This window comes from Sphaeramia orbicularis, unplaced genomic scaffold (genome assembly GCF_902148855.1).
Source record: "Sphaeramia orbicularis unplaced genomic scaffold, fSphaOr1.1, whole genome shotgun sequence".
Classification (NCBI taxonomy): domain Eukaryota; kingdom Metazoa; phylum Chordata; class Actinopteri; order Kurtiformes; family Apogonidae; genus Sphaeramia; species Sphaeramia orbicularis.
Window position 1 is genome coordinate 228,018 of NW_021941568.1, and position 25,734 is coordinate 253,751.

Below are 25,734 nucleotides of genomic sequence, written 5' to 3' on the forward strand. Positions count from 1 at the left end.
CTAAACTGAGTTAGAACTAAACTGAGTTAAAACTAAATTGAGTTAAAACTAAACTGAGTTAAAACTAAACTGAGTTAAAACTAAATTGAGTTAAAACCAAATTGAGTTAAAACCAAACTGAGTTAAAACTAAACTGAGTTAAAACCAAACTGAGTAAAACTAAATTGAGTTAAAACCAAACTGAGTTAAAACCAAACTGAGTTAAAACCGAACTGAGTTAAAACTAAATTGAGTTAAAACTAAATTGAGTTAAAACCAAACTGAGTTAGAACTAAACTGAGTTAAAACTAAATTGAGTTAAAACTAAACTGAGTTAAAACCAAACTGAGTTAAAACTAAACTGAGTTAGAACTAAACTGAGTTAGAACCAAACTGAGTTAGAACCAAACTGAGTTAGAACCAAACTGAGTTAAAACTAAACTGAGTTAAAACTAAACTGAGTTAAAACCAAACTGAGTTAGAACCAAACTGAGTTAAAACTAAATTGAGTTAAAACTAAACTGAGTTAAAACCAAACTGAGTTAAAACTAAACTGAGTTAGAACCAAACTGAGTTAGAACCAAACTGAGTTAAAACTAAACTGAGTTAAAACCAAACTGAGTTAAAACCAAACTGAGTTAAAACCAAACTGAGTTAAAACTAAACTGAGTTAGAACTAAACTGAGTTAAAACTAAATTGAGTTAAAACTAAACTGAGTTAAAACCAAACTGAGTTAAAACTAAACTGAGTTAGAACTAAACTGAGTTAAAACTAAACAGAGTTAAAACTAAATTGAGTTAAAACTAAATTGAGTTAAAACCAAACTGAGTTAAAACTGAGTTAAAACCAAACTGAGTAAAACTAAATTGAGTTAAAACCAAACTGAGTTAAAACCAAACTGAGTTAAAACCGAACTGAGTTAAAACTAAACTGAGTTAAAACTAAACTGAGTTAGAACCAAACTGAGTTAAAACTAAACTGAGTTAAAACTAAATTGAGTTAAACCCAAACTGAGTTAAAACTAAACTGAGTTAAACTAAACTGAGTTAAAACTAAACTGAGTTAAAACTAAACTGAGTTAGAACTAAACTGAGTTAAAACTAAACTGAGTTAGAACTAAACTGAGTTAAAACCAAACTGAGTTAAAACTAAACTGAATTAAAACTAAATTGAGTTAAAACCAAACTGAGTTAAAACTAAACTGAGTTAGAACTAAACTGAGTTAAAACTAAATTGAGTTAAAACTAAACTGAGTTAAAACCAAACTGAGTTAAAACTAAACTGAGTTAGAACTAAACTGAGTTAGAACCAAACTGAGTTAAAACTAAACTGAGTTCAAACTAAACTGAGTTAGAACCAAACTGAGTTAGAACCAAACTGAGTTAAAACTAAACTGAGTTAAAACCAAACTGAGTTAAAACTAAACTGAGTTAAAACTAAACTGAGTTAGAACCAAACTGAGTTAAAACTAAACTGAGTTAAAACTAAACTGAGTTAAAACTAAACTGAGTTAAAACTAAACTGAGTTAGAACCAAACTGAGTTAAACTAAACTGAGTTAAAACTAAACTGAGTTAAAACTAAACTGAGTTAGAACTAAACTGAGTTAAAACCAAACTGAGGTAAAACTAAATTGAGTTAAAACTAAACTGAGTTAGAACCAAACTGAGTTAAACTAAACTGAGTTAAAACTAAACTGAGTTAGAACTAAACTGAGTTAAACTAAACTGAGTTAAACTAAACTGAGTTAAAACTAAACTGAGTTAGAACCAAACTGAGTTAAACTAAACTGAGTTGAAACTAAACTGAGTTAAACTAAACTGAGTTAAAACTAAACTGAGTTAAAACTAAACTGAGTTAGAACCAAACTGAGTTAAACTAAACTGAGTTAAAACTAAACTGAGTTAAAACTAAACTGAGTTAGAACCAAACTGAGTTAAACTAAACTGAGTTAAAACTAAACTGAGTTAAACTAAACTGAGTTAAAACTAAACTGAGTTAAAACCAAACTGAGTTAGAACCAAACTGAGTTAAACTAAACTGAGTTAAAACTAAACTGAGTTAAAACTAAACTGAGTTAGAACCAAACTGAGTTAAACTAACTGAGTTAAAACTAAACTGAGTTAGAACCAAACTGAGTTAAACTAAACTGAGTTAAAACTAAACTGAGTTAAACTAAACTGAGTTAAAACTAAACTGAGTTAAAACTAAACTGAGTTAGAACCAAACTGAGTTAAACTAAACTGAGTTAAAACTAAACTGAGTTAAAACTAAACTGAGTTAAAACTAAACTGAGTTAGAACCAAACTGAGTTAAACTAAACTGAGTTAAAACTAAACTGAGTTAAAACTAAACTGAGTTAGAACCAAACTGAGTTAAACTAAACTGAGTTAAAACTAAACTGAGTTAAAACTAAACTGAGTTAGAACCAAACTGAGTTAAACTAAACTGAGTTAAAACTAAACTGAGTTAAAACTAAACTGAGTTAGGACCAAACTGAGTTAAACTAAACTGAGTTAAAACTAAACTGAGTTTAAACTAAACTGAGTTAGAACCAAACTGAGTTAAACTAAACTGAGTTAAAACTAAACTGAGTTAAAACTAAACTGAGTTAGAACCAAACTGAGTTAAACTAAACTGAGTTAAAACTAAACTGAGTTAAAACTAAACTGAGTTAGAACCAAACTGAGTTAAACTAAACTGAGTTAAAACTAAACTGAGTTAAAACTAAACTGAGTTAAAACTAAACTGAGTTAGAACCAAACTGAGTTAAACTAAACTGAGTTAAAACTAAACTGAGTTAAAACTAAACTGAGTTAGAACTAAACTGAGTTAAAACTAAACTGAGTTAGAACTAAACTGAGTTAAAACCAAACTGAGTTAAACTAAACTGAGTTAAAACTAAATTGAATTAAAACTAAACTGAGTTAGAACCAAACTGAGTTAAACTAAACTGAGTTAAAACTAAACTGAGTTAAAACTAAACTGAGTTAGAACTAAACTGAGTTAAAACCAAACTGAGGTAAAACTAAATTGAGTTAAAACTAAACTGAGTTAGAACCAAACTGAGTTAAACTAAACTGAGTTAAAACTAAACTGAGTTAAAACTAAACTGAGTTAGAACTAAACTGAGTTAAACTAAACTGAGTTAAAACTAAACTGAGTTAGAACTAAACTGAGTTAAAACTAAACTGAGTTAGAACTAAACTGAGTTAAAACCAAACTGAGTTAAAACTAAACTGAGTTAAAACTAAATTGAGTTAAAACCAAACTGAGTTAAAACTAAACTGAGTTAGAACTAAACTGAGTTAAAACTAAATTGAGTTAAAACTAAACTGAGTTAAAACCAAACTGAGTTAAAACTAAACTGAGTTAGAACTAAACTGAGTTAGAACCAAACTGAGTTAGAACTAAATTGAGTTAAAACCAAACTGAGTTAAAACCAAACTGAGTTAAAACCAAACTGAGTTAGAACCAAACTGAGTTAAAACCAAACTGAGTTAAAACCAAACTGAGTTAAAACTAAACTGAGTTAAAACTAAACTGAGTTAAAACCAAACTGAGTTAAAACTAAACTGAGTTAAACTAAACTGAGTTAAAACTAAACTGAGTTAAAACTAAACTGAGTTAGAACCAAACTGAGTTAAACTAAACTGAGTTAAAACTAAACTGAGTTAAAACTAAACTGAGTTAGAACCAAACTGAGTTAAACTAAACTGAGTTAAAACTAAACTGAGTTAAAACTAAACTGAGTTAGAACCAAACTGAGTTAAACTAAACTGAGTTAAAACTAAACTGAGTTAAATTAAACTGAGTTAAATTAAACTGAGTTAAAACTAAACTGAGTTAAAACTAAACTGAGTTAAAACTAAACTGAGTTAGAACCAAACTGAGTTAAACTAAACTGAGTTAAAACTAAACTGAGTTAAAACTAAACTGAGTTAGAACCAAACTGAGTTAAACTAAACTGAGTTAAAACTAAACTGAGTTAAAACTAAACTGAGTTAGAACCAAACTGAGTTAAACTAAACTGAGTTAAAACTAAACTGAGTTAAAACTAAACTGAGTTAAAACTAAACTGAGTTAGAACCAAACTGAGTTAAACTAAACTGAGTTAAACTAAACTGAGTTAAAACTAAACTGAGTTAAAACTAAACTGAGTTAAACTAAACTGAGTTAAAACTAAACTGAGTTAAAACTAAACTGAGTTAGAACCAAACTGAGTTAAACTAAACTGAGTTAAAACTAAACTGAGTTAAACTAAACTGAGTTAAAACTAAACTGAGTTAAAACTAAACTGAGTTAGAACCAAACTGAGTTAAACTAAACTGAGTTAAAACTAAACTGAGTTAAAACTAAACTGAGTTAGAACCAAACTGAGTTAGAACCAAACTGAGTTAAACTAAACTGAGTTAAAACTAAACTGAGTTAAACTAAACTGAGTTAAAACTAAACTGAGTTAAAACTAAACTGAGTTAAAACTAAACTGAGTTAGAACCAAACTGAGTTAAACTAAACTGAGTTAAAACTAAACTGAGTTAAAACTAAACTGAGTTAGAACCAAACTGAGTTAAACTAAACTGAGTTAAAACTAAACTGAGTTAAAACTAAACTGAGTTAGAACCAAACTGAGTTAAACTAAACTGAGTTAAAACTAAACTGAGTTAAAACTAAACTGAGTTAGAACCAAACTGAGTTAAACTAAACTGAGTTAAAACTAAACTGAGTTAAAACTAAACTGAGTTAGAACCAAACTGAGTTAAACTAAACTGAGTTAAAACTAAACTGAGTTAGAACCAAACTGAGTTAAACTAAACTGAGTTAAAACTAAACTGAGTTAAAACTAAACTGAGTTAGAACTAAACTGAGTTAAAACTAAACTGAGTTAGAACTAAACTGAGTTAAAACCAAACTGAGTTAAACTAAACTGAGTTAAAACTAAATTGAATTAAAACTAAACTGAGTTAGAACCAAACTGAGTTAAACTAAACTGAGTTAAAACTAAACTGAGTTAAAACTAAACTGAGTTAGAACTAAACTGAGTTAAAACCAAACTGAGGTAAAACTAAATTGAGTTAAAACTAAACTGAGTTAGAACCAAACTGAGTTAAACTAAACTGAGTTAAAACTAAACTGAGTTAGAACTAAACTGAGTTAAACTAAACTGAGTTAAAACTAAACTGAGTTAGAACTAAACTGAGTTAAAACTAAACTGAGTTAAAACTAAACTGAGTTAAAACTAAATTGAGTTAAAACCAAACTGAGTTAAAACCAAACTGAGTTAAAACTAAACTGAGTTAGAACTAAACTGAGTTAAAACTAAATTGAGTTAAAACTAAACTGAGTTAAAACCAAACTGAGTTAAAACTAAACTGAGTTAGAACTAAACTGAGTTAGAACCAAACTGAGTTAGAACTAAATTGAGTTAAAACCAAACTGAGTTAAAACCAAACTGAGTTAAAACCAAACTGAGTTAGAACCAAACTGAGTTAAAACCAAACTGAGTTAAAACCAAACTGAGTTAAAACTAAACTGAGTTAGAACCAAACTGAGTTAGAACCAAACTGAGTTAAAACTAAACTGAGTTAAAACTAAACTGAGTTAAAACTAAATTGAGTTAAAACCAAACTGAGTTAAAACCAAACTGAGTTAAAACCAAACTGAGTTAGAACCAAACTGAGTTAAAACCAAACTGAGTTAAAACCAAACTGAGTTAAAACTAAACTGAGTTAAAACTAAACTGAGTTAGAACCAAACTGAGTTAAAACTAAACTGAGTTAGAACCAAACTGAGTTAAAACTAAACTGAGTTAAAATTAAATTGAGTTAAAACCAAACTGAGTTAAAACTAAACTGAGTTAAACTAAACTGAGTTAAAACTAAACTGAGTTAAAACTAAACTGAGTTAGAACTAAACTGAGTTAAAACTAAACTGAGTTAGAACTAAACTGAGTTAAAACCAAACTGAGTTAAAACTAAACTGAGTTAAAACTAAATTGAGTTAAAACCAAACTGAGTTAAAACTAAACTGAGTTAGAACTAAACTGAGTTAAAACTAAACTGAGTTAAAACTAAACTGAGTTAGAACTAAACTGAGTTAGAACCAAACTGAGTTAAAACTAAACTGAGTTAAAACCAAACTGAGTTAGAACCAAACTGAGTTAGAACCAAACTGAGTTAGAACCAAACTGAGTTAGAACCAAACTGAGTTAAAACTAAACTGAGTTAAAACCAAACTGAGTTAAAACTAAACTGAGTTAAATCTAAACTGAGTTAAACTAAACTGAGTTAAAACTAAACTGAGTTAAAACTAAACTGAGTTAGAACCAAACTGAGTTAAACTAAACTGAGTTAAAACTAAACTGAGTTAAAACTAAACTGAGTTAGAACCAAACTGAGTTAAACTAAACTGAGTTAAAACTAAACTGAGTTAAAACTAAACTGAGTTAGAACCAAACTGAGTTAAACTAAACTGAGTTAAAACTAAACTGAGTTAAACTAAACTGAGTTAAAACTAAACTGAGTTAAAACTAAACTGAGTTAGAACCAAACTGAGTTAAACTAAACTGAGTTAAAACTAAACTGAGTTAAAACTAAACTGAGTTAGAACCAAACTGAGTTAAACTAAACTGAGTTAAAACTAAACTGAGTTAAAACTAAACTGAGTTAGAACCAAACTGAGTTAAACTAAACTGAGTTAAAACTAAACTGAGTTAAAACTAAACTGAGTTAAAACTAAACTGAGTTAAACTAAACTGAGTTAAAACTAAACTGAGTTAAAACTAAACTGAGTTAAAACTAAACTGAGTTAAACTAAACTGAGTTAAAACTAAACTGAGTTAAAACTAAACTGAGTTAGAACCAAACTGAGTTAAACTAAACTGAGTTGAAACTAAACTGAGTTAAACTAAACTGAGTTAAAACTAAACTGAGTTAAAACTAAACTGAGTTAGAACCAAACTGAGTTAAACTAAACTGAGTTAAAACTAAACTGAGTTAAAACTAAACTGAGTTAGAACCAAACTGAGTTAAACTAAACTGAGTTAAAACTAAACTGAGTTAAACTAAACTGAGTTAAAACTAAACTGAGTTAAAACCAAACTGAGTTAGAACCAAACTGAGTTAAACTAAACTGAGTTAAAACTAAACTGAGTTAAAACTAAACTGAGTTAGAACCAAACTGAGTTAAACTAAACTGAGTTAAAACTAAACTGAGTTAGAACCAAACTGAGTTAAACTAAACTGAGTTAAAACTAAACTGAGTTAAAACTAAACTGAGTTAAACTAAACTGAGTTAAAACTAAACTGAGTTAAAACTAAACTGAGTTAGAACCAAACTGAGTTAAACTAAACTGAGTTAAAACTAAACTGAGTTAAACTAAACTGAGTTAAAACTAAACTGAGTTAAAACTAAACTGAGTTAGAACCAAACTGAGTTAAACTAAACTGAGTTAAACTAAACTGAGTTAAAACTAAACTGAGTTAAAACTAAACTGAGTTAGAACCAAACTGAGTTAAACTAAACTGAGTTAAAACTAAACTGAGTTAAAACTAAACTGAGTTAGAACCAAACTGAGTTAAACTAAACTGAGTTAAAACTAAACTGAGTTAAACTAAACTGAGTTAAAACTAAACTGAGTTAAAACTAAACTGAGTTAAAACTAAACTGAGTTAAAACTAAACTGAGTTAGAACCAAACTGAGTTAAACTAAACTGAGTTAAAACTAAACTGAGTTAAAACTAAACTGAGTTAGAACCAAACTGAGTTAAACTAAACTGAGTTAAAACTAAACTGAGTTAAAACTAAACTGAGTTAGAACCAAACTGAGTTAAACTAAACTGAGTTAAAACTAAACTGAGTTAAAACTAAACTGAGTTAAACTAAACTGAGTTAAAACTAAACTGAGTTAAAACTAAACTGAGTTAGAACCAAACTGAGTTAAACTAAACTGAGTTAAAACTAAACTGAGTTAAAACTAAACTGAGTTAAAACTAAACTGAGTTAGAACCAAACTGAGTTAAACTAAACTGAGTTAAAACTAAACTGAGTTAGAACCAAACTGAGTTAAACTAAACTGAGTTAAAACTAAACTGAGTTAAAACTAAACTGAGTTAGAACCAAACTGAGTTAAACTAAACTGAGTTAAAACCAAACTGAGTTAAAACTAAACTGAGTTAGAACCAAACTGAGTTAAACTAAACTGAGTTAAAACTAAACTGAGTTAGAACCAAACTGAGTTAAACTAAACTGAGTTAAAACTAAACTGAGTTAAAACTAAACTGAGTTAGAACCAAACTGAGTTAAACTAAACTGAGTTAAACTAAACTGAGTTAAAACTAAACTGAGTTAAAACCAAACTGAGTTAGAACCAAACTGAGTTAAACTAAACTGAGTTAAAACTAAACTGAGTTAAAACTAAACTGAGTTAGAACCAAACTGAGTTAAACTAAACTGAGTTAAAACTAAACTGAGTTAAAACTAAACTGAGTTAGAACTAAACTGAGTTAAAACTAAACTGAGTTAGAACTAAACTGAGTTAAAACCAAACTGAGTTAAACTAAACTGAGTTAAAACTAAATTGAATTAAAACTAAACTGAGTTAGAACCAAACTGAGTTAAACTAAACTGAGTTAAAACTAAACTGAGTTAAAACTAAACTGAGTTAGAACTAAACTGAGTTAAAACCAAACTGAGGTAAAACTAAATTGAGTTAAAACTAAACTGAGTTAGAACCAAACTGAGTTAAACTAAACTGAGTTAAAACTAAACTGAGTTAGAACTAAACTGAGTTAAACTAAACTGAGTTAAAACTAAACTGAGTTAGAACTAAACTGAGTTAAAACTAAACTGAGTTAAAACTAAACTGAGTTAAAACTAAATTGAGTTAAAACCAAACTGAGTTAAAACCAAACTGAGTTAAAACTAAACTGAGTTAGAACTAAACTGAGTTAAAACTAAATTGAGTTAAAACTAAACTGAGTTAAAACCAAACTGAGTTAAAACTAAACTGAGTTAGAACTAAACTGAGTTAGAACCAAACTGAGTTAGAACTAAATTGAGTTAAAACCAAACTGAGTTAAAACCAAACTGAGTTAAAACCAAACTGAGTTAGAACCAAACTGAGTTAAAACCAAACTGAGTTAAAACCAAACTGAGTTAAAACTAAACTGAGTTAGAACCAAACTGAGTTAGAACCAAACTGAGTTAAAACTAAACTGAGTTAAAACTAAACTGAGTTAAAACTAAACTGAGTTAAAACCAAACTGAGTTAAAACCAAACTGAGTTAAAACCAAACTGAGTTAGAACCAAACTGAGTTAAAACCAAACTGAGTTAAAACTAAACTGAGTTAAACTAAACTGAGTTAAAACTAAACTGAGTTAAAACTAAACTGAGTTAGAACTAAACTGAGTTAAAACTAAACTGAGTTAGAACTAAACTGAGTTAGAACCAAACTGAGTTAAAACCAAACTGAGTTAAAACCAAACTGAGTTAAAACTAAACTGAGTTAGAACCAAACTGAGTTAGAACCAAACTGAGTTAAAACTAAACTGAGTTAAAACTAAACTGAGTTAAAACTAAACTGAGTTAAAACTAAACTGAGTTAGAACCAAACTGAGTTAAAACTAAACTGAGTTAAAACTAAATTGAGTTAAAACCAAACTGAGTTAAAACTAAACTGAGTTAAACTAAACTGAGTTAAAACTAAACTGAGTTAAAACTAAACTGAGTTAGAACTAAACTGAGTTAAAACTAAACTGAGTTAGAACTAAACTGAGTTAAAACCAAACTGAGTTAAAACTAAACTGAGTTAAAACTAAATTGAGTTAAAACCAAACTGAGTTAAAACTAAACTGAGTTAGAACTAAACTGAGTTAAAACTAAATTGAGTTAAAACTAAACTGAGTTAAAACTAAACTGAGTTAAAACTAAACTGAGTTAGAACTAAACTGAGTTAAAACTAAATTGAGTTAAAACTAAACTGAGTTAAAACCAAACTGAGTTAAAACTAAACTGAGTTAGAACTAAACTGAGTTAGAACCAAACTGAGTTAAACTAAACTGAGTTAAAACTAAACTGAGTTAGAACTAAACTGAGTTAAAACTAAACTGAGTTAAAACTAAACTGAGTTAGAACTAAACTGAGTTAAAACTAAATTGAGTTAAAACTAAACTGAGTTAAAACCAAACTGAGTTAAAACTAAACTGAGTTAGAACTAAACTGAGTTAGAACCAAACTGAGTTAGAACTAAATTGAGTTAAAACCAAACTGAGTTAAAACCAAACTGAGTTAAAACCAAACTGAGTTAGAACCAAACTGAGTTAAAACCAAACTGAGTTAAAACCAAACTGAGTTAAAACTAAACTGAGTTAGAACCAAACTGAGTTAGAACCAAACTGAGTTAAAACTAAACTGAGTTAAAACTAAACTGAGTTAAAACTAAACTGAGTTAAAACCAAACTGAGTTAAAACCAAACTGAGTTAAAACCAAACTGAGTTAGAACCAAACTGAGTTAAAACCAAACTGAGTTAAAACTAAACTGAGTTAAACTAAACTGAGTTAAAACTAAACTGAGTTAGAACCAAACTGAGTTAAAACTAAACTGAGTTCAAACTAAACTGAGTTAGAACCAAACTGAGTTAGAACCAAACTGAGTTAAAACCAAACTGAGTTAAAACCAAACTGAGTTAAAACTAAACTGAGTTAGAACCAAACTGAGTTAGAACCAAACTGAGTTAAAACTAAACTGAGTTAAAACTAAACTGAGTTAAAACTAAACTGATTTAAACTAAACTGAGTTAAAACCAAACTGAGTTAAAACTAAACTGAGTTAGAACTAAACTGAGTTAAAACTAAATTGAGTTAAAACTAAACTGAGTTAAAACCAAACTGAGTTAAAACTAAACTGAGTTAGAACTAAACTGAGTTAAAACTAAACAGAGTTAAAACTAAATTGAGTTAAAACCAAATTGAGTTAAAACCAAATTGAGTTAAAACTAAACTGAGTTAAAACCAAACTGAGTAAAACTAAATTGAGTTAAAACTAAACTGAGTTAAAACTAAATTGAGTTAAAACTAAATTGAGTTAAAACCAAACTGAGTTAAAACCAAACTGAGTTAAAACCGAACTGAGTTAAAACTAAATTGAGTTAAAACTAAATTGAGTTAAAACCAAACTGAGTTAGAACTAAACTGAGTTAAAACTAAATTGAGTTAAAACTAAACTGAGTTAAAACCAAACTGAGTTAAAACTAAACTGAGTTAGAACTAAACTGAGTTAGAACCAAACTGAGTTAGAACCAAACTGAGTTAAAACTAAACTGAGTTAAAACTAAACTGAGTTAAAACTAAACTGAGTTAAAACCAAACTGAGTTAGAACCAAACTGAGTTAAAACTAAATTGAGTTAAAACTAAACTGAGTTAAAACTAAACTGAGTTAGAACCAAACTGAGTTAGAACCAAACTGAGTTAAAACTAAACTGAGTTAAAACCAAACTGAGTTAAAACCAAACTGAGTTAAAACTAAACTGAGTTAAAACTAAACTGAGTTAGAACCAAACTGAGTTAAAACTAAACTGAGTTAAAACTAAACTGAGTTAAAACTAAACTGAGTTAAAACTAAACTGATTTAAACTAAACTGAGTTAAAACCAAACTGAGTAAAACTAAATTGAGTTAAAACTAAACTGAGTTAAAACTAAATTGAGTTAAAACCAAACTGAGTTAAAACCAAAGTGAGTTAAAACCGAACTGAGTTAAAAACCAAACTGAGTTAGAACCAAACTGAGTTAAAACTAAACTGAGTTAGAACTAAACTGAGTTAAAACCAAACTGAGTTAAAACTAAACTGAGTTAAAACTAAACTGAGTTAAAACTAAACTGAGTTAGAACTAAACTGAGTTAAAACTAAACTGAGTTAGAACCAAATTAAACACAAATCACATCTATCCCTGGTTCATTAGTTTCCTCTGACAGGTGAGGAAAAGCAGCTGGATCTGCTCTGGATCTGGATCTGCTCTGGATCTGGATCTACTCTGGATCTGGATCTGCTCTGGATCTGGATCTGCTCTGGATCTGGATCTACTCTGGATTTGGATCTGCTCTGGATCTGGATCTGCTCTGGATTTGGATCTGATCTGGATCTACTCTGGATTTGGATCTGCTCTGGATCTGGATCTGATCTGGATCTGATCTGGATCTGCTCCCTTTGGAATCTCCACATGTGGCTCAGTCCAGACCCAGGGGGAGTGACCTGAACTGAGAAGAACTGAAGGTTGGCAGAAGGCCTCTGTGTCTCTGAAGGCCCACCAGGTCCACCTGGGCTCAGTGTGGACCCGGACACACCTGGTCCAGACCGTCCTACCTCTGACCACGTGCAGCACCGCCACTGCCCTCCGTCCAGTTCCGGTTCCGGTTCCGTTGTGCAGGTCCCTCACGTGTCCCGCCGCCTCCATCTCCAGTGAAATGTCCAGGGCTCGGTCGAAGCTCAGCGGGCCGTCCTCCTCCAGCAGGCGGCGCTGCAGGGCCTCCTCCTCCAGCCCGCACACCAGCCGGTCCCGGAGCGCGTCGTCCAGGGCGGACCCGAACCCGCATTGGTCCGACAGATGCTTCAGTTCCGCCGCGAACTGAGCCACGGACTGACCCGGCCTCCGGAAGTGGCTGTGGAACAGGAACCGCCGAACTAACACGGACGGGTTCGGTCCGGGTCGGACCGGGTCCCGGTGCGGGGTTCCCAGGGTCCGGGTCAGCCGGTCGGTCCTGGCTCCTCGCACGCTCCGGCGGACGGAGAGCCGTCCGTAGCCCGTTCCGTCCTCGGCTCCCCCCGCAGACGGACCCGCGCTTTCCATCCGCCCCGGAGGCTCCTCCGCCCGGCGCCGCTCGGCCTCAGTCCGCGGGGCTCCGGGGGTGTCCTCCACACCGATGCCCATGTAGCCGCCTAGCTTGTTTGCTAGCTATATTAGCATTAGCCTAGCCACTGCTAACACCAAAACAAAAGGGCTTTGAGTCCGAAGGAAAGGGGACGGCGGAACAACAGCCCACCGCACATGCGCACTTCCTACCTTGTGTTCATACCCTGGACCCCAGACCCGGTTCGGTCACAGATAGTGGGTCAGACCGACACACCGAACACATCCAGAACCGGGACACACCGCCGCCGAAGCGGGAGGACAACCGGAAGTGGGTCCAAGGCACAGCGGCCCCTGGCGGCGGGGCGGGAGGACTGACCCCCCTTAAGGGAGGGGGGGTCAGACCCAGAACCCTTAAGGGAGGGGGGACAGACTAAGACCCCCTTGAGTTCAACCAAGGGTCTGTTCAGATCCTGGATTCGATCTGTTAAAGATAGTCTGAACAGAACTAGTCTGACCCAGACCACTTTCATATGTGGTCCTGAATCTGACCCAGACCTCTTTAGTCCATGTGGGTCACTTCAGGACCTCTTTAGTGCATGTGGGTCACTTCAGAACCTCTTTAGTCCACGTGGGTCACTTCAGGACCTCTTTAGTCCATGTGGGTCACTTCAGGACCTCTTTAGTGCATGTGGGTCACTTCAGGACCTCTTTAGTCCATGTGGGTCATTTCAGGACCTCTTTAGTGCATGTGGGTCACTTCAGGACCTCTTTAGTGCATGTGGGTCACTTCAGGACCTCTTTAGTCCATGTGGGTCACTTCAGGGTCACATTCAGTTCAGACTCTAAACTGACAGAAGTCGTATTTAATGTAAAATATGAACCAACAGAAAAAAGTCCCATTTGACCCAAACTGTGCTGGAAAACCTGCTGTGGGCGGAGCCTCAGTGTGCACATGTGGGCGGAGCCTCAGTGTGCACATGTGGGCGGGGCCTCAGTGTGCACATGTGGAAGTCATGCATGAAAGGGTTAAACTTGAGTGGGTGTTTTTTTTTTTGGGGGGGGGGGGGGGTTAATCAATAAGTTTTTTTTTGTTTTGTTTTGTTTTTTTTACATTTTTGTTCTCAGTTTTTAACAGTATAAAACAGTCTCCTCAGGTTGAGGAGCAGGAAAAGAACAAAAAAAATAACCAAACAAACAGATGAACAGATGTGATGGAGACAGAACATGAACAGATGCATGTGTCTGTGAACGTCGGCCATTTTCCCCAGTTTTTCCTGCAGAGCTTTTCTTTGAACTTCAGTTCATGTGTCAGATGTTCCAGAAGTCGATCATCTATAACTGAATCCATTGTTTCTCAGACGGAGCCTCAGTCTGAGGACACTTCTGTGTTCTGGTCTTCTTCACGTCCACCAGGAGGACCTGGACCACATATGTGTCTGACTTCTGCACTGCTTCTTCCAAAGGTCCCAGGTCCAGAACTAGAGCAGAATTTGGGACTCCATATCCAACAGCTCACACAGAGCTGAGTGGACCTTCCCCCTGAAGGCCTGGATATGAGCATTTCCAGAACCTGTGTGTGATCTGGATCCATGGGGTTCCAGAGTCTGCACCACGGCTGTTGAGTCTTCATTTGTTTACTTTGAATTTCAGGTGGGATGAAATAAGGAATTAGATGTTTCCTCTTAAATTCTCTCCCTTCAGGTGACTGTGATGTTGGCTGCTGTGTTTCCCACATATCGTCCCAGATCTCCTCTGGATCTTCTCACCCAGCTCTGTTTCCCATTTGGGTTGAATCTACAGTGTTGAATCATTTCTAGAATCCATCAAACACCCGTACAAAGCTGACCCAGTTTCTGGGACAGCACCTCCATAAGCTTGTAGAAGTAGTTTTATGATGGGATGTGTTTGATCCTCACGTGTTTTAATCTCTTTAATGTAACAGTTCCTCATTTGCATTTATCTAAAGAAGTCCTGATTAGTTAATTTATAAATATTTTTTAACTCCTGGAAGCTTTTCATTTCTGCTTTTTTCATAATCGTGCATATGCCTGTAATTCCTTTTTCAGCCCAACTTTTAAATCTATCATCAGATTTTCCTGGAATGAATTTATGATCAAATGAAATCCATTTTAACTCCAGTTTCCTTTCCTGTTTGTAGTTGTTTCACTGTGGAGTACTGTACATCCAGTGTGAAGGAAGTCACTGGGCTGAGATTACACTTCTGTTTAATGTAAACTGGAGTCTGTTTCTCCAATGTTTGTCTGAACTGAATATTTGAATGTTGAAACTTCAATATCTTTCCACTGAGAACACATCCCTTATCACAACAGTAAGTCAAATGACACAGCATGAAAATAATAGTTCACATCTGGAAGTGACAGAGCTCCTTTGTTTTTAGGTAACTGTAATGTGTCGTAGCGTATCCTTGGTCGTTTACCTTCTCATATGAATCTTCATGTGCATTTATCCCATTTTAGAAACTGGGCTTTTGAAACATTTATAGGCAGAGAATAGAATATATATAACAGACGTGGTAAGATGTTCATTTGTACGACATTCATCCTGTCATTTAATCCCAATGGGAATGTGAACCATCTTTCAGTATCTTCCCTTATAATTCTGTTAACTTGTTCATGATTACTTCTATATAATTTGGAAAGGGCTTTACTTATATTTATGCCCAAATATTGGATTGATTTGACCTCCCATTTTATTTACCATTCCCTTAATTCTTGAGTTGGTGAGCAGTTAAACCTGAGGATCTGAGTTTGAAGTATAGTTACTTTGTAACCTGAGTACAGACCCAATCTTTCCAGTATTTGTGTAAGGTGTACAAATGAATCTATTGGGTTTTTATATAAATCATGATATCATCTGCAAACAGGCTTATTACATGTTTTTGTTTATTAATTTCAATCCCCTCTATCGCAGAGTCTGGTCTAATCATCTGAGCTAACGGCTCAATGTCTAGAGCAAATAGTGTCGGGCTGAGACAGCACCCTTGTCTGGTTCCTCTTTCCAAAATGAATCTTTCTGACAGAGAACCACTGATTTTTACTCTAGCTGTGGGTTTGTTATATGTCGACCTGAAGCACTGAATTGATTTAACATTAAATCCAAATTTTTCCAGCACTAAATATAAAACTTCCCAGTTAACCCTATCAAACGCCTTTTCAGCGTCTAAGCTGATTAAAGCCGCTGGTATGTTGTCTTTCTGTATTTTGTGCATAATATGCAGCGTTCTTCTAATATTATCGTGTGTTTGTCTGTTCCTCACAAATCCACGTTGGTCTTCATCGATCAGATCTGGTCTAAATGTTTGGAGTCTGTTTGATAGAACTGAAGTGTATACTTTGTAATCAACATTAATACTGATATAGGTCTAGAATTTTGGCAATACTCCTTATGTTTTAGTGGTTTAGGGATCACTGTAATAACTGCTTCTGTCCGGGGGTGGGGTGGGGTGGGGTGGGGGGGTTATCTTTAGTCATAATCCAATTCTAAGTAGTGTGGAGTAATGGAATCAGTTCTTCACCAAACTTCTTTTACCATTCAGAAGGAACTCCATCACTGCCAGGTGTCTTATTTGACTTTATTTTGCCGTTACTTTGTGAATGTCATCAGTTGTCATCTCTGCTGTTACTGTGTCATTCTGTGTTGTGCCTGTTGAAGGTAGATCAAGGGAGTTGAGAAAAGTCTGGATATCAGTTTGATTTAAGGGAGATGGCTGAGTACAGATCTGTGTAAAAGTCTCTAAATATTTTCCGTTTCTTTTGGTTCATATTTAGGTTGGTTTGTTTTGGGGTGGTGTAGTTTGTTTCCTGTTTTTTCCGCCTGTTGTCTCTGTACACGTCTTGCCAACAGTTTCATTGCTTTGGGGCCTGATTCATAAAAGCTTTGTTTTAAACATCTTGTTTTTGTTTCAGCTTCATGTTGAAGCAGACTGTTCATTTCCTTTTTTATCTCGTTCAATCATTGTTTGATTTTTGGGTCAACTCTTCTTTTGCCTTTATGTTTCTGTTCCAATTGAGTCTGTTCTGCAATATGGTTTTTATATTGTTTGATTTTTTTCTGTTTTGAGATTACTTGTAATTGCAATCAATTTTGCACATAGAACTGCTTTTAAAGCATCCCACAATACAGCTGGGTCTGTTTCCCATCATTGTTCTCCTCCAAGTACGTCTTAACAGCTACCCTAATTTGTTCAATGACTGACTTCTTGTTTAAAATCCCCACATTCAGTCTCCACATTGTATCTCTCCTTCTACATTTCAAACGTATCTTCAAGTCGATGGCACTATGATCAGATATGTCTGCTGCTCCAATTCTACCTTCTTTTATTTTATCTCCATCTTCTTTTTGCATAAAAAAAATAGTCAATTCTGGAGTAAATGGACTGTGTTTCTGAGCAGTGACTAAAATCCCTCGGCAGTGGATGCAGGTCTGTCCACACCTTAAAAAAGCCCGTGTCCTTCCATGTATTTTTCACTAGTTTTGTGACAGACTTCTTGTTTTTCTTGAAACTAGTTGTATCCATGTCGTAGTCCATCCCCCACATACACATATGCCCTCTGCTCCCAGCGCTATGATATCAAATACAGATTTGAAGAACTCTTTATTGCTCTCTGGTGGGGCACAGACATTCACCAGTGTAATCATGGATGATGGTAAGTGTATTTATTTTCAGTCAAAGGTCCAGGTCAAAGGTCAAAGGTCCAGGTCCTGAATGGTCATTCTCAGTAAACTGATCAAAGGCACAGTGAGTCCAGTTTATTTCAGATGACAGACTGAACTGAATTGACCAGAGAACAAAAAACATAGAACTAGATCAACCAGATCACACAACAGTCCAGGTTAGCACTGGATGGCTAACAGCCTTAGCATCGCTCTGCCATTAGTTTGCATCAGGTTAGCACCAGCTTCGTCCATCTGCTTGTTAGCATCGGGTTACCGCAGTTACTGGCTTGGTTTAATGGTCATCTCTGATTGGCTCGTGGGACATTCCTTGGGCGGAGCCTAAGGGAGAGTTCCCATAATGCCTCCTCCGCCAGGTGGTCGCTGAAGTCGTTGAAAAAGGAAATGATGTCATCATTAGGCTGCAGAGAGTAATGACTGCAGAGAGAGGGAGAGCAGGAATTAGACAGGACCGCAACCACATGGATTTGAATGATGCAAGAAATAGAAAAGTTATAAAGTAGTTGTTGTCTGATCTGTATGGTTGTAGTTGTCTGATCTGTGTGGTTGTAGTTGTCTGATCTGTATGGTTGTAGTTGTCTGATCTGTATGGTTGTAGTTGTCTGATCTGTATGGTTGTAGTTGTCTGATCTGTATGGTTGTATGGTTGTAGTTGTCTGATCTGTATGGTTGTAGTTGTCTGATCTGTATGGTTGTATGGTTGTAGTTGTCTGATCTGTATGGTTGTAGTTGTCTGATCTGTATGGTTGTAGTTGTCGTCTAATCTGACTGGTTGTTGTTGTTGATGTGGTTGTTGTTGTTATTGTTGCTGTTGTTGTGTGACTGACACTTGCTGGTAGCTCCTCAGGGTGTCCAGGATGTTAAACTGCTGCATGCGCTTCGAAAAGTTGACCTTTGAACCCTGAGCTGTGGTCAGTGTGTCTGGATTCCCCAAGTGGACAAAGGTCAAGTCCTGAAGGATCAGACCACTGGACACAAGACACAAAGGGACACACCGAGTTCAGCAGACGGGTACAGGAACGGGTACAGGAACGGGTACGGGTACAGGTACGGGTACAGGAACGGGTACAGGTATGGGTACAGGAGCAGGTACAGGTACAGGTACAGGAACGGGTACGGGTACAGGTACAGGAACGGGTACAGGAGCAGGTACAGGTACAGGAACGGGTACAGGTATGGGTACAGGAGCAGGTACGGGTACAGGAACGGGTACGGGTACAGGTACAGGAACGGGTACAGGAGCAGGTACAGGTATGGGTACAGGAGCAGGTACGGGTACAGGTACGGGTACAGGTATGGGTACAGGAGCAGGTACAGGAGCAGGTACAGGTACAGGTACAAGAACAGGTGGAGGTGGGGTAAATACTAACCTACCTACTGGAACATTTGGACCTACAGATATGGACCACCTGGACCTACAGGTCTGGCCCATGTGGACTTACAGGTCTGGACCACCTGGCCCCCCTGGCCCATGTGGACTTACAGGTCTGGACCACCTGGCCCCCCTGGCCCATGTGGACTTACAGGTCTGGCCCATGTGGACTTACAGGTCTGGCCCATGTGGACTTACAGGTCTGGACCACCTGGCCCCCCTGGCCCATGTGGACTTACAGGTCTGGCCCATGTGGACTTACAGGTCTGGCCCATGTGGACTTACAGGTATGGGATGCAGGGCGGCTCCACCTCGGCCAGAGCTGCTCTGTAGGCTCTGAAGGACGATGAGCTGTCAATCAAAGAGCTGAACTCCTCCAGCGCCTGAAACCGAACACAGACTGTGACCAACAGAACTGAACCTGGTCCACCTGGTCCAGGGTGGACATGCTGGGGCGGTTCTGCGTCCGTGTTCTACCTCAGACGTGTTTTTCTGCCAGTCTAGACGACGCAAAGGGGCGGAGTCCAGCGCCGACAGGATGGACAGGTATGAGTTAAAGTTATTCAGCTTCCGCAGGTGCTGAAACACACACAAGACAGGAAGGACCAGGTGAGGATATGAAACACACTTTAACCTCTGGTGTCCAGGTGAACATATTAAACACACTCTCCGTCGTCACAGCTGTATGGTGTCCCCGTCGTGTCCCCGTCACGTCCCTGTCATGTCCCCACCGTGTCCCCGTCCTCATGTTTACCTTCATGACTTTCAGGAACTTGAGCAGAAGTTTCTCTCTGTCCTGAGGTTTGTCCTGAAGGATGATGACTGAACGCACCCTGAAAACAGACACATGCAAAAGAAAGAGGAAAAAAGTAAACATGGAAGAAGAGTTTAATGTTTAATGTGATCAGATCCACAGATGAATAATGAACAAAATGAATAAAAATGTTTAAAAAAAAAGACAAAGACGTGAAAACATAAGGATCAAAACAAATGAAAAACGACCAGAACAGGAAAGAAAGGGACCAAAGTAAACAGACTGAAGGAAAAACTAACAAACAAACAGACTGAAGGAAAAACTAACAAACAAACAGACTGAAGGAAAAACTAACAAACAAACAGACTGAAGGAAAAACAAACAAACAGACAGACTGAAGGAAAAACTAACAAACAAACAGACTGAAGGAAAAACTAACAAACAAACAGACTGAAGGAAAAACAAACAAACAGACAGACTGAAGGAAAAACTGACAAACAAACAGACTGAAGGAAAAACTAACAAACAAACAGACTGAAGGAAAAACTAACAAACAAACAGACTGAAGGAAAAACTAACAAACAAACAGACTGAAGGAAAAACTAACAAACAAACAGACTGAAGGAAAAACTAACAAACAGACAGACTGAAGGAAAAACTAACAAACAAACAGACTGAAAAAAAAAACAGACAGACTGAAGGAAAAACTAACAAACAAACAGACTGAAGGAAAAACTAACAAACAAACAGACTGAAGGAAAAACTAACAAACAAACAGACTGAAGGAAAAACAACAAACAGACAGACTGAAGGAAAAACTAACAAACAAACAGACTGAAGGAAAAACTAACAAACAAACAGACTGAAGGAAAACAGACAGACTGAAGGAAAAACTAACAAACAAACAGACTGAAGGAAAAACTAACAAACAAACAGACTGAAGGAAAACTAACAAACAAACAGACTGAAGGAAAAACTAACAAACAAACAGACTGAAGGAAAAACTAACAAACAAACAGACTGAAGGAAAAACAAACAAACAGACAGACTGAAGGAAAAACTAACAAACAAACAGACTGAAGGAAAAACAGACAGACTGAAGGAAAAACTAACAAACAAACAGACTGAAGGAAAAACTAACAAACAAACAGACTGAAGGAAAAACTAACAAACAAACAGACTGAAGGAAAAACAAACAAACAGACAGACTGAAGGAAAAACTAACAAACAAACAGACTGAAGGAAAAACTAACAAACAAACAGACTGAAGGAAAAACAGACAGACTGAAGGAAAAACTAACAAACAAACAGACTGAAGGAAAAACTAACAAACAAACAGACTGAAGGAAAAACAGACAGACTGAAGGAAAAACTAACAAACAAACAGACTGAAGGAAAAACTAACAAACAAACAGACTGAAGGAAAAACAGACAGACTGAAGGAAAAACTAACAAACAAACAGACTGAAGGAAAAACAGACAGACTGAAGGAAAAACTAACAAACAGACTGAAGGAAAAACTAACAAACAAACAGACTGAAGGAAAAACTAACAAACAAACAGACTGAAGGAAAAACTAACAAACAGACTGAAGGAAAAACTAACAAACAAACAGACTGAAGGAAAAACAAACAGACAGACTGAAGGAAAAACTAACAAACAAACAGACTGAAGGAAAAACTAACAAACAAACAGACTGAAGGAAAAACTAACAAACAAACAGACTGAAGGAAAAACAAACAAACAGACAGACTGAAGGAAAAACTAACAAACAAACAGACTGAAGGAAAAACTAACAAACAAACAGACTGAAGGAAAAACTAACAAACAAACAGACTGAAGGAAAAACAGACAGACTGAAGGAAAAACTAACAAACAAACAGACTGAAGGAAAAACTAACAAACAAACAGACTGAAGGAAAAACTAACAAACAAACAGACTGAAGGAAAAACTAACAAACAAACCGATTGAAGGAAAAACAGACAGACTGAAGGAAAAACTAACAAACAAACAGACTGAAGGAAAAACTAACAAACAAACAGACTGAAGGAAAAACTAACAAACAAACAGACTGAAGGAAAAACAAACAAACAGACAGACTGAAGGAAAAACTAACAAACAAACAGACTGAAGGAAAAACTAACAAACAAACAGACTGAAGGAAAAACAGACAGACTGAAGGAAAAACTAACAAACAAACAGACTGAAGGAAAAACTAACAAACAGACTGAAGGAAAAACTAACAAACAAACAGACTGAAGGAAAAACAAACAGACAGACTGAAGGAAAAACTAACAAACAAACAGACTGAAGGAAAAACTAACAAACAAACAGACTGAAGGAAAAACTAACAAACAAACAGACGGAAGGAAAAACAAACAAACAGACTGAAGGAAAAACTAACAAACAAACAGACTGAAGGAAAAACTAACAAACAAACAGACTGAAGGAAAAACAAACAAACAGACTGAAGAAAAAACTAACAAACAAACAGACAGACTGAAGGAAAAACAAACAAACAAACAGACTGAAGAAAAAACTAACAAACAAACAGACTGAAGGAAAAACTAACAAACAAACAGACTGAAGGAAAAACTAACAAACAGACTGAAGAAAAAACTAACAAACAAACAGACAGAAGGAAAAACAAACAAACAGACAGACTGAAGGAAAAACAAACAAACAGACTGAAGAAAAAACTAACAAACAAACAGACTGAAGGAAAAACAAACAAACAGACAGACTGAAGGAAAAACAAACAGACAGACTGAAGGAACAACTAACAAACAGACAGACTGAAGGAAAAACAAACAGACAGACTGAAGGAACAACTAACAAACAGACAGACTGAAGGAAAAACAAACAGACAGACTGAAGGAAAAACTAACAAACAAACAGACTGAAGGAAAAACAAACAAACAGACTGAAGGAAAAACTAACAAACAAACAGACTGAAGGAAAAACAGACAGACTGAAGGAAAAACTAACAAACAAACAGACTGAAGGAAAAACTAACAAACAAACAGACTGAAGGAAAAACAGACAGACTGAAGGAAAAACTAACAAACAAACAGACTGAAGGAAAAACAAACAGACAGACTGAAGGAAAAACTAACAAACAAACAGACTGAAGAAAAAACAAACAAACAGACTGAAGGAAAAACAAACAGACTGAAGGGAAAAACTAACAAACAAACAAACAGACTGAAGGGAAAAAAAAAGACTGAAAAAACAGAACGGCTGCTCTAGTGTGTATTCTGTCCCATCCATGTACGGTCCTAGAACACCTCATGCTCTAGTGTGTTTTGTCCCGTTCATGCATGGTCCCTGAACGCCTCATGCTCTAGTGTGCGTTGTGCCCCGTTCATGTGCGGTCCCCGAATGCCTCATGCTCTAATTTGTATTCTGTCCCATTCATGTGCGGTCCCTGAACGCCTCATGCTCCAGTGTGTTTTGTCCCATTCATGCATGGTCCCTGAACGCCTCATGCTCTAGTGTGCGTTGTGTCCCGTTCATGTACGGTCCCTGAATGGCTCATGCTCTAGTGTGTGTTCTGTCCCATCCATGTGCAGTCCCTGAACGCCTCATGGACACTCACCAGAAGGAGACACTGTTGAAGTGTTCAGTGAAGTTGGTCAGGTTTGGACTCTGCTCCTCATTCTGCTCCTTAGACCACATGAGCACCTCTGGGAGCTGGAGACAGGTGAGAGACAGACAGGTGAGAGACAGACAGACAGGTGAAAGACAGACAGACAGACAGGTGAAAGACAGACAGACAAACAGGTGACAGACAGACAGACAGACAGACAGACAGAAAGGTGACAGACAGACAGACAGGTGACAGACAGACAGGTGAAAGACAGACAGACAGACAGGTGAAAGACAGACAGGTGAGAGACAGACAGCTGAGAGACAGACAGACAGGTGACAGACAGACAGACAGAGACAGACAGACAGACAGACAGACAGGTGACAGACAGAGACAGGTGACAGACAGACAGAGACAGACAGACATGTGACAGACAGACAGACAGGTGAGAGACAGACAGACAGGTGAAAGACAGACAGACAGACAGACAGGTGACAGACAGACAGAGACAGACAGACAGACAGACAGAGACAGGTGACAGACAGACAGGTGACAGACAGACAGACAGACAGAGACAGACAGACAGACAGACAGAGACAGGTGACAGACAGACAGAGACAGACAGACAGACAGACAGAGACAGGTGACAGACAGACAGGTGACAGACAGACAGACAGAGACAGACAGACAGACAGAGACAGACAGACAGAGACAGGTGACAGACAGACAGAGACAGACAGACAGACAGACAGAGACAGACAGACAGACAGACAGACAGACAGGTGACAGACAGACAGACAGAGACAGGTGACAGACAGACAGAGACAGACAGACAGACAGAGACAGGTGACAGACAGACAGAGACAGACAGACAGACAGAGACAGGTGACAGACAGACAGACAGAGACAGACAGACAGACAGAGACAGGTGACAGACAGACAGACAGAGACAGACAGACAGACAGAGACAGGTGACAGACAGACAGACAGAGACAGACAGACAGACAGAGACAGGTGACAGACAGACAGAGACAGACAGACAGACAGACAGACAGACAGACAGACAGACAGACAGGTTTTAGAACTTCACCTCGATCTTGTAGAACAGTTCTGAGTCCAGGAGCGTCAGCTGTTCTGCCAAGTCCTGACTCCTGAAGTCCAGTAGAGTCCCAGGTCTGAGAGAGGACAGAGGTCAAAGGTCAGAGGTCAGAGGAGAGAGGACAGAGGTCAGGTGTGAGTGTGGACAAACACAGTGGATGGTAGGGATGGGAATCATTACGAATTTAATGATTACAATTCCATTATCGATTTTGCTTATTGATCCGATTCTCTTATCGATTCTCATTGGGTGAGGGAATAAAAGAGTACAAACAGGTGTGTTTGCATTAACTGTCTGTTATATTTCCATCTGCACAAAAAATAGAACATATACAATATGTACAAATAATAAGAACAGATGATGCCGGGCCAGGTTCGGGGGGGGGGGGGGGCAGTGAAAGTGAAACTACAGACACTTTACTAATTCCTCTATTGCTCCATTTGGAACTGGTTCGACTCGGCTCCCGTTGTTGTGCACCTCATTTCCTTTCCCCTTCCTTCAGAAACTTGTATTTAGGTACGTTTGTTTCCCACACCGGAACCGGAACTGGGTCCAGTGTTCACTCTGCTGCGATATTCACAAGCGCCGCCAAGTAGAGAATCAAATATGTGACATTCCTGTAAATGAATCACATGTGGACAAATGATTGAACAGACTGGAGGGATTCCACCTTTAGAAGAAATGGAAGCTTTGACAGAGTTCAGCTGGACCTGCTGTGGTCTGTTTAGACCTGGTGTGGTCTGTTTAGACCTGCTGTGGTCTGTTTAGACCTGGTGTGATCTGTTTAGACCTGGTGTGGTCTGTTTAGACCTGGTGTGATCTGTTTAGACCTGGTGTGATCTGTTTAGACCTGGTGTGATCTGTTTAGACCTGGTGTGGTCTGTTTAGACCTGGTGTGATCTGTTTAGACCTGGTGTGATCTGTTTAGACCTGGTGTGGTCTGTTTAGACCTGGTGTGATCTGTTTAGACCTGGTGTGATCTGTTTAGACCTGGTGTGGTCTGTTTAGACCTGGTGTGATCTGTTTAGACCTGGTGTGGTCTGTTTAGACCTGGTGTGGTCTGTTTAGACCTGGTGTGATCTGTTTAGACCTGGTGTGGTCTGTTTGGACCTGGTGTGATCTGTTTAGACCTGGTGTGGTCTGTTTGGACCTGGTGTGATCTGTTTAGACCTGGTGTGGTCTGTTTGGACCTGGTGTGGTCTGTTTAGACTGTTTCTGCCTCAACACCATGTTGTCTTTGTTCTGACCAAAACAACACAGCATACGCATGATGTCATCGTGCGTGTACAACAAAGGCAGAATCGATAAGCAGAATCGATAAGCAGGCAGGCAAATGATTCCAAGGAATCTAGCTACTGGGATCCAGTTCTCAAAAAAGAACCGGTTCTCAATTC

General features: G+C 36.8%; 2 protein-coding genes across 6 annotated transcripts in view; both read right to left on the reverse strand.

Moving 5' to 3' along the window:
• Positions 1 to 13,164, reverse strand: part of LOC115416125 (zinc finger protein 358-like) — a 28,708-nt gene extending 15,544 nt beyond the window's left edge. For all 3 annotated transcript variants that reach the window (XM_030129842.1, XM_030129841.1, XM_030129843.1), the window contains exon 1: positions 12,344 to 13,164. In XM_030129842.1, coding sequence (XP_029985702.1) covers positions 12,344 to 12,908 — 565 coding nt within the window. In that variant the 5' untranslated portion in view covers positions 12,909 to 13,164. The remainder of the gene's footprint in view (positions 1 to 12,343) is intronic.
• A 4,421-nt stretch (positions 13,165 to 17,585) lies between these two features.
• The window catches only part of LOC115416102 (rap guanine nucleotide exchange factor 1-like), a 34,538-nt gene continuing 26,389 nt past the window's right edge, over positions 17,586 to 25,734 (reverse strand). For 2 of the 3 annotated variants that reach the window (XM_030129810.1, XM_030129811.1), the window contains exons 17-23: positions 24,332 to 24,416; positions 23,251 to 23,345; positions 19,652 to 19,730; positions 19,375 to 19,476; positions 19,183 to 19,280; positions 18,353 to 18,493; positions 17,586 to 17,942 (exon numbers count right to left, since the gene is read on the reverse strand). In XM_030129810.1, coding sequence (XP_029985670.1) covers positions 17,807 to 17,942; positions 18,353 to 18,493; positions 19,183 to 19,280; positions 19,375 to 19,476; positions 19,652 to 19,730; positions 23,251 to 23,345; positions 24,332 to 24,416 — 736 coding nt within the window. In that variant the 3' untranslated portion in view covers positions 17,586 to 17,806. Of the gene's footprint in view, positions 17,943 to 18,352; positions 18,494 to 18,817; positions 19,086 to 19,172; positions 19,281 to 19,374; positions 19,477 to 19,651; positions 19,731 to 23,250; positions 23,346 to 24,331; positions 24,417 to 25,734 lie in introns of those variants that run through there. The other variant, XM_030129812.1, reaches the window with a different exon arrangement.